This window comes from Eumetopias jubatus, unplaced genomic scaffold, assembly GCF_037043125.1.
Source record: "Eumetopias jubatus isolate StellerSeaLion01/CBP00866 unplaced genomic scaffold, mEumJub1_p1.0 scaffold_10, whole genome shotgun sequence".
Lineage (NCBI taxonomy): Eukaryota > Metazoa > Chordata > Mammalia > Carnivora > Otariidae > Eumetopias > Eumetopias jubatus.
The window spans coordinates 108,005,278-108,018,172 of NW_028274816.1; the positions used below are offsets into that span (position 1 = coordinate 108,005,278).

At 46.9% G+C, this 12,895-nt stretch overlaps 1 protein-coding gene across 2 annotated transcripts in view; it reads right to left on the reverse strand.

Annotated features, from left to right (window-relative positions):
• Positions 1-1,913, reverse strand: part of SPAG9 (sperm associated antigen 9) — a 135,092-nt gene extending 133,179 nt beyond the window's left edge. For both annotated transcript variants that reach the window (XM_028091365.2, XM_028091364.2), the window contains exon 1: positions 1,586-1,913. In XM_028091365.2, coding sequence (XP_027947166.1) covers positions 1,586-1,888 — 303 coding nt within the window. In that variant the 5' untranslated portion in view covers positions 1,889-1,913. The remainder of the gene's footprint in view (positions 1-1,585) is intronic.
• Between the last annotated feature and the right edge of the window lie 10,982 nt (positions 1,914-12,895).

Consider the following 12,895-nt stretch of genomic DNA (forward strand, 5'->3'; position numbering starts at 1 on the left):
TGGAAATATTCTTGAAATAAAGTCAACTTTCTTTGGCAAATGCAATGCCATTCCTTTGAGACACACGGATCACAAAATCAGAACTAAAAATCATCACTATAGTCAAGCTTAAAAAAGAGAATAAAAAGGGATGCCTGGGTGGCTCAGTCGGTTAAGCGTCTGCCTTCGGCTCGGGTCATGATCCCGGGTCCTGGGATCGAGTCCCACATCGGCTCCTTGCTCAGCGGGGAGCCTGCTTTTTTCTCTGCCTGCCACTCTTCCTGCTTGTGCTCTCTCCCTCCCTCTCTCTCTCTGAAAAGTAAATGAACAAAATCTTAAAAAAAAAACTTAAAAAAAAAAGGTCTGCTCCTGGTAGTTAATCGTAAAGTCAATTTTTAACGAAAAAAAAAAAAAAAGAATAAAAAGAACTATGTGACCTGGTACAAAGGTATATGTGACAAAACAAAGTTTAAATGGGGGTACTATTTAGGGTTAGGAAATGAGCTGCTAAACAAACCTCACATCCTAATTATCTTTTTTCAAGCATTTTTCAAAGAGAATATGTCGTTGGTTCAATAATTTATTTAGCTTCCTTTAATCACCATGTACTTAGCTAGGTGTGCTAGATGCTCAGAAAACAAAGATGAACACTTCACCTGCACTAATAAGTTCCATAAAAATATAGCCAACACAGCCTGAAAGCTTAAATCCTTGACTGTCTCAAGAAGTCCAGGGCCTATCACTTACACCCCAGAGCTCCAAAAGGTTCACAGACCCGAGGTGAGGGCACCGAGGTCACTGCCGAGATGCTAGGGTTAAGGGCACCTGTAAACTGCAGTCTGAAAAAGGCTGCCAAATGTCACCTACACCTCCTCAACCCGCCCCGCCCGCAGTCCTCTTTAAAAATAAACAGAGGGTTTTTAAAGGGAACTGTCCAAGGTGACCACCTGACACGGAGGAACGCTTTAGTGTGAGGTATCAATAAAATAAAATTGTACGCTCTATTTACAGAGTGTTGCTATACAACATCTAAGTGTTGACAAAGTCTCAACCAAGACACAAAAAACATAAAACAAGACCTCTTTCTTAACAGGGTTAAGACGTCAAGAAGAAACTGACCGAAAGAGGGAGATCTCTAACTTCCCAAAGCAGCAACCCCCTGGAAAGGTACTGGAACCAGCGGAAGTTACATATCCAAGACAGAAGTGTTTAAATGCCCCCCCCCCAACACACACACCACGGTAAAAGTTTGAACCGCCATCTGACTATCCTACGGTGGTCGGAAACTTCCCTAAACTACCACAGGCTACCGGCCACCCTAAAATCTCCGCCCTCAGAGCCAACCTCAGGTGCCCTCAGGCTAAGCTGCGGCTTCCTCCCCGGGCCTTGCCTCCTCATCTCCCTCCCTTCTCCTGGATACTCACTAGACTGCCTCGGCTTCCGAAGCCGGCTGGGGGTCCCGGGGACCTCGCGACCGCCGGGTGGGTCCGGGGGGCTTCGGCCTCAGGTCGAGGCCCGGCGCGCCCCTCCCGGGCCGGGCCGCGACCCCCGGCCCCCGGCCTGCCCTCGGGCCCGGCCCCCGCCCTCCCCGCCGGCCGGCCCTCACCTCCTCCGCGTGCTTGCGCAGCGCCTTCTCCCGCTCGTACTGGGTGATGAGCTGCTCGTTGTCGTCCCGCAGCAGCTCCAGCTCCACCTGGTGCTCCTGGTCCTGCGCGAACACCGAGTCCAGGTTCTCCAGCACGGCCACCACCAGTGGCATCAGCTCCTTGACCACCTCCTCGTCGTAGCGCCCGATGAGCCGCTCGAACTCGCGGTAGATGGAGCCGGCCAGGCCAGACACCCGCTCCGACATCACGGCCCCGGAGCCGCCGGGCTCCTCCTGGTACACCACACCGTCCTCCAGCTCCATGGTGGCGGGCGGGCGGGCCGGCGGGCGGCCCGGGGCGTCGCCGGCTGAGGGGGCGGCACGGGCCCGCACGGGACGGGCCCGGCTGGGGCTGGGGCTGGGGTTGGGGCTGCGCCCGGCGGGGTGGGGGGTCCGGACCCGAGGAGGGGAGGGGTGGGGTGAGCGCACTCAGCCCAACGGCCGCTGCACCAACTGCCGGGGCGGCCGGGCCGCGCGCGCCACACGTCACCCGCGGGGCGGGATCGGCGCCGCGTCGGCCCGATGGGCGGGGCCCCGCGGGAGGCCAGGCGCGGCCGGGGGCGGGGCCATGCGTCATCGTGCGCCGGCGGAGGGGGCGCCGTGGCGTCAACAGTCCGCGTCGCGCCGCCGACCCCTTCGCCAATGGGAAAGACGGCTGGAGGCGGGTGGCGAGAGCTGTTAGCACCCTGCAGGATTTGCAGGGCGGGTCCCAAAGGAAAGGGAGGGGTTCTGGAAGAGTGACTCGCCGTCCAGAATTAACATAGCTAACATTTCTCTTGCCTTTTTCAGCTCACAAAGGGCATTCTCATTTGTTCCTCGCGACAGGCGTGGTGTGGTAGACGTTTGGCCTCCGTTTCACGAACAGGGAAAGTAGGCCCAGAAAAGTTGTAGTTCACTCAAGGTCACGCAGCTAGAAAGGGAAGGAGGCTGATCTGGGGCTCAAACCAGTTCAGATTAAGAATCTCGGGCTCCGAGAAAACTGGGAAACGGAGAGGGAAAGCAACCTTAACTAAGACGAGGTCTCCCTAAGTTATAAGGTGGTCTCGATAGAACTGTTTGGGGCTAACGAGAGGAAGGATAGCCTAAAACGGGAAGTGTAAAGCATTCTGGAGAAGGATAAAACTAAAGCCACATCTTCTACTTTCCCAAACACTTGAGTTTCTGTGCTTCTCCCGTCCAACTTGGGAGGGTGGCATTTCCGGGGTCCAGCCACCCTACTTTAGTCTTGAAGAGGGGCGGAGCGAGGAAGTGAGGGGTTGAGGAGTACAGGAGGAAAGGGGTGGAGGCTCTGGGGTGAGTAAGTCCCATGATACGCGAGGTCTCCGCATCACGTGTGGAGAATGACACAACACCCAAGCCTCAGGCGGGCTGAGTCGAGGATTGCTTTCGGGTCTTCTCCTTTAACGTCTATAAATGGGGCGGGAGACACTCCCAAAAATCCCTTCTCTTCCCGTAGCAGGTGACTCAGGCGTATTGAGGCCGGTCTCTTCTAAAAAGGGGAGGCAGGCCTTGGATAAACGAAGGTTTGATGAGGGAATAGGCCACTCCCAGGATCAAATACCCTCGATTCGTTTACACGTTCGAGTTCTTTCTACCGAGGATGAATTAGTCCCCCAAAGTCTTCCTCTCCGGACCCACCTGGAGACCCACAAAAACAGTATGGGTATTGGACATAGGCCACCTATAAAGTCGGAAGGACAAAACTGAAAACACTTAAGACAGCGGTCTGTACTGTCCCGCCTCACCTCACTCCATACCCACCCTTACATTGTTTGTGTATATGTCTGGGTCAAGACTTGCTCTAGACTCTTTTCTTTCTTCTCTTCCTGCTTCTCTTCCTGAGGGCTGTCAAGTAGGTAGGTAGTTAGATAGATATGTCTCTCTTTTCTTGGGAGTCAGAGGAGCAGGAAAATCTAGGGCAAGGCTTTATTTTGTCTTTCCACAATATTATCATACACATGAAAAAATTTAAGGGAGGTGTGCTTGGCGGGTTCAGTCGGTAGAGCATGAGGCTCTTGATCTCTGGTTCCTGAGTTCCAGCCCCATGTTGAGTACAGAGATTACTTTTTTTTTTCCTTTAAGATTTTATTTATTTATTTGTCAGAGACAAAGAGAGAGCACAAATGGGCAGCGGGGAGCGGCAGGCAGAGGGAGAAACCAGCTCCCCGCTGAGCAGGGAGCCCGATGCAGGACTCCATCCCAGGACTCTGGGATCATGACCTGAGCCAAAGGCAGACCTAGGCGCCCCCCAGAGATTATTTTTAAAAAGGAAAAGGGGGGGGCGCCTGGGTGGCTCAGTCGGTTGAGCGACTGCTTTCGGCTCAGGTCATGATCCTGGAGTCCCGGGATCGAGTCCTGCATCGGGCTCCCTGCTCAGCGGGGAGTCTGCTTCTCCCTCTGACCCTCTCCCCTCTCGTGCTCTCTATCTCTATCTCATTCTCTCTCTCAAATAAATAAATAAAATCTTTAAAAAAAAATAAAAAAAATAAAAATAAAAAGGAAAAGAGGGGTGCCTGGGTGGCTCAGTCGTTGGGCGTCTGCCTTCGGCTCAGGTCGTGATCCCAGGGGCCTGGGATCCGCCCTGCATGGGGCTCGCTGCTCGGCGGGACGCGTGCTTCTCCCTCTCACACTCCCCCTGCTTGTGTCCCCTCTCTTGCTGTCTCTCTCTGTCAAATAAATAAATAAAATCTTAAAAAAAAAGAAAAAAAAATTTAAGCGGAAAAATGTTGATATTTTAGGTATGCGATTATAATAAAGACTTCATAATAAGTATGCCTCTTTAGGTATAAATTCAATATAGAAAGATATGAAATATATATTTATGTCTTGATTTTAAGCTTCTGCTAGCTCTCAGAGGTCATATTTAATTGATTAAAATAAAATCCAGGGGCGTCTAGGTGGCTTAGTCGGTTAAGCGACTGCCTTCAGCTCAGGTCATGATCCTGGAGTCCCCAGATCGAGTCCCACATCGGGCTCCCTGCTCAGCAGGGAGTCTGCTTCTCCCTCTGACCCTTCCTCCTCTCATGTGCTCTCTCTCTCTCTCTCATTCTCGCTCTCTCAAATAAATAAATAAAATCTTTAAAATAAAATCCAGCCAAATATCCATCAGATGTTGAATAGATGAATAAAATATGGTGTATGCATATCTTGGAATATTTATCATTCAACAATAAAAAGAAATGAAGTACATGCTACAGTATAGATGGACCTTGAAAATATGCTAAGTAAAAGAAACCAGTGGCAAAGGACCACATATGAAAGAACAGTGTCTGGGGTGCCTGGGTGGCTCAGTCAGTTAAGCATCTGACTCTTCATTTTGGCTCAAGTCATGATCTCCTGGTGGTGGGATTGATCCGTGGGTTCAGCTATGTGCTCATTGGGGAGTCTGCTTGAGGTTCGCTCTCTCTCCTTCTGCCCCTACCCCCCCTCAAATAAATCTTAAAAAAAAAAAAAAGATCAGTGATTGCCTCGAGCTGGATGGGGTAATGAGGGAAAATGAGTGATGCTAATGAGTATGCGGTTTCTTTGGGGGGTAATGAAAATGTTCTAAAATTGATTTGTTGGGGTGCCTCAGTTGGTTAAGTGACTGCCTTCGGCTCAGGTCATGATCCTGGAGTCCTGGGATCGAGTCCCACATCGGGCTCCCTGCTCAATGAGGAGTCTGCTTCTCCCTCTGACCCTCTTCCCTCTCATGCTCTCTATCTCTCATTCTCTCTCTCTCAAATAAATAAATAAAATATTTAAAATAAATAAATAAATAAAATAAAATTGATTTATTGATAGGTACATGACTCTGAATATACTAAAAGCCATCAAGGGTTTCCCTGAGTGTCTCAGGTCATGATTCTGGGGTCCTGGGGTTGAGCCCTGCATGGGGCTCCCTGCTCAGCAGGGAGTTGCCTTCTCCCTCTCCCTCCGCCCCTCCACCCTGCTCCTGCTCACTCACACTCTCTCTCTCTTTCTCAAATAATAAATAAAAAAATCTTTAAAAGCCATTGAATTGTATGCTTTAAAAAGTTGAATTGTGTGGTATGTGAATTATATTTCAGTAAAGCTGTTAAATAAAAATTTATGGTTACAATGCTTTATAATAAACTCAATAGAAGCATACAACCACGTGATAGAGTGGAAAGAAAATGGCTTTTAAATTGAGAACCTTGTAGTTCTAGTATGAACTTTTCATCTTGAACAACTGATGCCAGAAACAAAAAAAGCAAATAGTTACTGTGTACCTACTGGGTGCCATTCACTGCAATAAGGGTTTATGAGCCTCAGCTTCTTCATCTGTAAAATGAAGAGGTATGTTACAGAATCTGTAAATATTCCTTGCAATTCTATTTTGTTAAAGATTTTATTTATTTCTTTGAGAGAGAGAGAGCGCACATGGGCGGGGGGTGGGGGGCAGGAGAGGGAGAAGCAGGCTCCTGGCTGAGCAGGGTACCCAAAGCAGGTCTGGATCCCAGAATCCTGGGATCATTACCCCAGCTGAAGGCAATGCTCAACCAACTGAGCCACCCAGGTGCCCCTCTTGCAATTCTAAAATCCTATGATTCTCGGGGAGGGGGAGAAATAATAATATAACATAAAATAAAACCCTATGATTCTTTTTTTTTTAAGATTTTATTTATTTATTTGACAGAGAGAGACACAGTGAGAAAGGGAACACAAGCAGGCAGAGTGGGAGAGGGAGAAGCAGGCTTCCTGCTGTGCAGGACGCTGGGATTATGACCTGAGCCAAAGGCAGACCCTTAACAACTGAGCCACCCAGGTGCCCAAACCCTATGATTCTTGTTTGTAGGTTGAAGTGAAAGACAGGAGAGAGGGCCTTGAGATTTAGTCCCATTAGTCAACTCCTAATTTCGGAGAGAGTAATCCTACCTCCTGTACTCAACCACCTGGATAAATTTCCAGCACCGTCTAGGGCTGAGATTATTATTAAAGACTAAGAGTCATTCAGGAAAACAGGTCATATTGTGGACTTTAGAGTAAATGTTTATTCTTGATTCCTAAAAGGAAGGAAATTCCATTTTAAGAGATTATTGGCCTTACAAAAATAGTGAGGACACTAATGGGGGTAGCAGAGGGGAGGAGTTGATGGAGGCAGGAAGGAAGGTGTTTCTTCCGAATCACAATGACTATAATCACTGGAAGACTAAAATTACTAGTCCTGTTGTTTGTCTAGCCTTCTGGAACTTTTATGGTTATTTCTATGTGATTCAATTTCTCTGCTTTCACACTATATTTTCCCATAGGTGGAGAGAGGGTTGCTGAAAGAGGAAGAGAAAAGAGGGCTCCCAGCTCCCAAGGCCCTCCACCTATGGCAGTGTGAAATGACAAGTAATCACAAACTAGATCAAAAACCAGAAAGTCCATGGTGAGACAGTCTAGCTGTGGAATTCAGGGTTCTTGAAAAGTTCCAGAGGACTTTTCTCAGCCCTCAGTTTTTCCTTTGAAAGCTTTTTAAGGTGTCAGGATAAGATGGATAAAATCTGTCCAGGTTCTAGTTCCAAGAAGGTCTCTAGGCAAGTGCTTTCCCTTGAACACCCCCCACTTGGAACTTTGGACTAGCAGAAATTCCCTCTAAAATGAGGAAGCTGGGGCACTTGGCTGGCTCAGTCTGTGGAGTATTCAACTCTTGATCTCAGGGTCCTGAATTTGAGCCCCACTTTGGGCCTAGAGCTTATTTAAAAAAAAAAAATAGGGGCAACTGGGTGGCTCAGTTTGTTAAGTGTCTGTCTTCAGTTTGGGTCGTGATCCCAGGGTCCTGGGATGGAGCCCCGCGTTAGGGCTCCCTGATCACTGAAATGCCTGCTTCTCCCTCTTCCTCTGCCCCTCCCCCCTGCTTGTGCGCGCGCTCTCTCTCTCTCTTTCTTGCTTTCTCCCTCTCTCTCTCATGAATAAATATTTAAATAAATAAAAATAAAACGAGGAGGCAGAATATATGGCTGAAGCAAGTTTTTAATGGGTCCAAGGAATATTGGTTATATTTGTATTCGTGTCTATTTTTTCTCCACTTCCTTCTTGGAAGTTAAGGTGTCCGAATAAGATGGATAAAGACTTGGGTTAAGTGAAAGAAGAGGCTCATCACCTACCTCAGTATACTTTTTACACAAAGAACTGAAGTTCACTCTGGGAATAAAAGATATATTTTTATTTTTTTTTAAGATTTTATTTATTTAGGGGCGCCTGGGTGGCTCAGATGGTTGAGCGTCTGCCTTCGGCTCAGGTCATTATCCCAGGGTCCGGGGATCGAGCCCCACATCAGGCTCCCTGCTCAGCAGGGAGCTTCTCCCTCTCCCTCTGCCTGCTCCTTCCCCTGCTTGTACACTCTCTCTCTCTGTCAAAAATAAATAAAATCTTTAAAAAAAAAAAAGATTTTATTTATTTGTCAGAGAGTGAGAGAGCACAAGGGGAAGTGGGGGAGGGGGAGAAGCAGACTCCCCCCTGAGCAGGGAGCCCTACACAAGGCTCGATATATAGGCTTAAAATAGCAGATTGGACTTTTCCCCTGATTACAGACAAATGCAGACTCACTATAGAATATTTGCTAAAGACAGAGAAGAAAATTAAAATCACCCATACAATCCTACCTTCCAGGTATCATGTGGTTAACATTTGACAGTCTATAGGGTGATCCAGGAAGTCTTCATTGTCCTTGGGGAGAGGAGTCAAGTACATACAAGGGGACTTCTTTTCTCTGGAGTAAGTAAGCACCCAGTGAGACTTGCCAGCAAGAAACCTGAATTTTGGTCCCCTACTCCACCCCCACTCCCTCACTTGAGTCTCTTAAGTACGTAGATGAGAAAGACATAGATTAAAATTTCAGGAAACATCAGACAAACCCAAAGCCCATTTCCAAAAGTCTTTAAATAGATTTCATTGGGGATAGCATTGCAAATTCATTCTAGTTTAGAAATTAATTTTGACACACTTATTAATAGTCATGCTGGGAAAGGAATGGAGGTGAGAAGAAACTATTTCTTCTAAATGCCAGTTCATTTGTGTATATGATTTTGGGGGAAGATCCCAATGATCCAAAACATCACCTCTGAAATCCACCATCTGAGAAATCAGTGCAATTCAGCCAACACTTGTTGCCTAGGAAGTGCTGGGTCCTGTGCTAGGCCCAAGGTGAAGGTTCTAGGTCAAGATTAACATAGATCAGGCATATAGTACTTGCCCTCAAGATGAGCAGTTTAGTAAAGGAGGCAGGCCTGGGAGGCATAAACCATGTGCTAGTGAAATCTACATACATACAAGGTACAGTGATGGCAAAGAGAAAAGAATAGTAATGTCTGGAGGTTATTTAGGCAAAGGTGCCCTGAAGGATTTTGCCAAGGGGAACATAATCTCAGCAGATGCTTGGCTTGGAGGTTAACTTTTGGATTCAGATAAGCAGAGAGAAATGACTTGTTTTGTCTAAACCAAATCTGGTCTACTTCCTAAGACCACACTCAAAGAACAGACCTAGTTCAAAAGAAAGCTTGGTCTAAAAGGATTATTGAAACAGCCCCTTTAGCTCACGTGCATGTGTGGTCTCTCTTGAATAAGAATACCGAGTCCTGGGGTGCCTGGGTGGCTCAGTCGGTTGAGCTGTTAAGCGCCTGCCTTGGGCTCGGGTCATGTCCTCTGCTCAGCACAGAGTCTGCTTCTTCCTCTCCCTCTCCCTCTGTGCTCTCCCTCTCAAATCAGTCAATCAATCAATCAATCAATCATCTTTAAAAAAAAGAATACTGAGTCTTTTGGCTACCCCTCCCCCTCCTGGCCCTCCCCTGAAGAATACTTAGAGTAAGAGGGCGAAATATGTCTTTAGCCTCTTGTTGGAGGTGGATAAAGGTGAAAGGGATCTTTGGATCTTCTGGTCTCTTGCTGGTCTCAAGCGAGTGATATTCTTGTGTGCCTGGTCTCTGGATATTCAGCCGGCCTTCAGGGTTAAAGTTTTGAGCTACTGCAGCTCATGCTCCGCTCCCCATCCCCCATGTATTTCTCCCTATCTCATTTGGCCTCCTTCGACTCTGATGTTATGTGAGAAGTCTGGCTCTGATGGCAGGCTTCCCTGCAGCCCTCATCTCAGAGCCACCTGCTGCCTACCATCCACTTCTGCCACCAAGTCCCCAGGCTAGGCTTGCAAAGCAAAGCCTCTGGGCCTCCCAGGACCTGACCCCACAGCACAGACAACTTGATGTATCTGTTCCTTGGTATGGGTGGTCTTCGGGACAACATCTTCCTGAGCCCCAGATGAGAGGAGGGTAGAGTCCTCAGTGGTACATTTATCCAACACCCTTCTTACTCTCTGAAACAAAGCATGGACTTCCAAAAATAAGGATGAACGTCTGATAGTTTTTGTTCTTCATACCTGTTCTCCTTTCCCCCATTCTACCAATCTTCCAGTCTGAATAAGTGAGGCCTTTTCCCATTGTTCTTTCTCCATCTCTACTTCAACTCCTGGTTAAATCTTATCAGTGATCGGTGATTTTCTCTCCATCTTGGGTGCCCTGCAGGCGAGGGCCACTAATATGCTGAAATGGGGGGGCAAAGAGGGGGGCAGAATACTGTGGGTAAGGGGCAAGAATTTTGTCTGGTTTGCCAGGTTAATGTCTTGGTGTTTATGCTTCAGCTGATCTTAAAGATCTTTCCCTTAGCATTCCATCGGCATCTGTCCAATCTCCCTCCCTGCCTCCCCATCCCCATGTTACTTAAGGTAATGGCCATGGTTATGGGTGTGAGAAATATTTGAAAGAGCCAATGGACAGAACTTGCTAGATTTAGAGGGTGACAGAAAGAGACTCACAGTTTTCTGGCTTGGGCAAATGTGTAAATGGTGGTACCATCAATCAAGAGAGCTAATTCAGGAAGGAAGATTGCTTTTTAAAATAAAATAAGGGACGCCTGGGTGGCTCATTGGGTTAAGCATCTGCCTTCGGCTCAGGTTATGATCCCAGGGTCCTGGGATCAAGCCCCACATCAGGCTCCCTACTCAGCAGAAAGCTTGCTTCTCCCTCTCCTGCTCCCCTGCTTGTGACCGCTCTCTCTCTGTCAAATAAGTAAAATATTTAAAAAAATAAAAATAAATAAAATAAGTTAGGGGGTGCCTGGGTGGCACAGTCAGTTAAGCGCCCAATTCTTGGTTTCAGCTCAGGTCCCTATCTCAGGTTGGTAAGATCAGGCTCTGCGCTCAGTGCAGAGACTGCTTGAGATTCTCTCCCCCTCTTCCTCTGCCCCTCCTGCTTGTGCTCTCTGTCTCTCTCTAAAATAAGTAAATAAATCTTCAAAATAAAATAAGTTCACTTTGAACACTTTTGGTTTGAGGAGCTTCTGGACTGGATCACAAAGAAAGATAATAGCTGGACAAACCATTCGAAGTCATTAATTTATGAATGTAGTTAAGATTTATTTGTGGACAATACTGCTAGAATGAATCATTTTATGAAACCCGTGGTCCAATTTCACCCTTTATATTTTTTTATTTTTAAGATTTTTTTTTTTTTAATTTTTTAAGTAATCTCTGTACCCGACACGGGGCTTGAACTTACAATCCCAAGATCAGGAGTCCCACACTCTACTGACTGAGCCAGCCAGGCACCCCCTCACCCTTTATATTTTGTTTAATCAACTATTTTCTACCAAATAGCTAGATGAAATCAGCAACCCAGAGGGAATGGGTATTTTATTGGAGAATGGAAAGAAGCCTGAGATAATTTTGGAGTTTATGTCACTGCTTCTTAGGAAGGCAGATTTGGAAAAAGAAGTTAGGTTAAGAAAGAATGTTAGTGAGGTGCCTGGATGGCTCAGTCACGTGAGCGTCCGACTTTTGGTGTCTGCTCGGGTCATGATCTCAGGGTCGTGAGATCAAGTCTGTCGCCCAGCGGGGAGTCTGCTTCAGATTCTCTCTCCCTCTGCTCCCCCACTCCTCTCTCTAAAAAAAAGAAAGAAAGAAAGAAAGAACGTTAGTGTCTTTCTTCCCCAACTTTCCTCCCATTTTATAGCCTATGAGACCAAGGCCTAATGAGTGAGAAGCTTCAGGGCATCTGGCTGGCACCAGTCAGTGGAGCCGGCGACTCTTGATCTCAGGTTGTGAGTTCAAATCCCACATTGGGTGTGGAGCCTACTTTAAAAAAAGAAAGAGAAGCTTTGATTAGAAAGCAGAATGAGGGCACTGGCCACAGGGATAGGGGGTGAAGAATGGAGATCCCAGAAATGAAACAGAAAAATCCTCAAAAATGAAACAGAAAGCAAGACAGCATTACTTTACAATTTTGCCCTGGATGGATCCTGTCCTGATAAGACTTTACTCCCTCTAGAGAAAGCTGGGAACTCGTCCACACGTTGCCACGTCGCTAGGGCCGTGGTTGACTATTCAAAAGCAACTATGCATATATGCATATGTAATCACTGTGCAAACTGTGGTCCTTACCATCAATGTCTGTTCCCCCAGAAAAAGTACAAAAATCCAGCAATAAGGACAAGGCCAATCCACAAACAGAGAACAGGATATGAACAAACTAAAACACAATCAAGTGCTGTTGAATCAGTTTTCTATTTAAGGTCTACGGCTTATCTAAAATAAAACAGAAGAAGAGGGGCTGGTTGGGAACAAGTTGTGGTATCTGATCAGAAGGGAAATCATCCCACACGGGGCCTCTGTGACCTTTGTCACTTTTTTCCTCCACATACTCATGTATGAAAATGACTCAACCCTCACACCGGCAGCCTATTTTTAGTAGGAGCAACAGAACCGGTCAAACACCTAAGCATAGTAGCCTTTGCCAAGCGACATGAGAGCGACATTGCCTCACACATGAGAAGCAGGGAACACATACTCATCTGTTCATTTCAATTTGATCTGTGTGACTCAAGGGGCACCAGAGAGTCGGCCTCTTTCAAAATAGATATTTGCCTTCTGCCTAGGTGCTGGGAACTCCCCGCAGAGACTGACTCCTTTGGACGTGAGATCTGAGCAGTAGGAGGTCCCTTAGCGAGCAGTGGAATCCAATTCCCTCCTTTTACAACTGAGGAATCACCCACAGTCACCTTCTGGCTGCAGTGAAGCTCTTATCTAGAGCACTGGACTCAGCGTAATACCCTGTTTGGCCTCCATTTTTTTCAAATTCTGAAGTCAGAAGTCAAATAATGTATATTTGATATAAGATTGTTAAGTCCGGAAGAAGAGGACATATTCTGGCCTATGTCCCATTCTACCATTACATAAATGTTGCATATAAGGGAATAACATTTTGCTTACTATCAGATTGGCAGAAATCAAGACTCAGA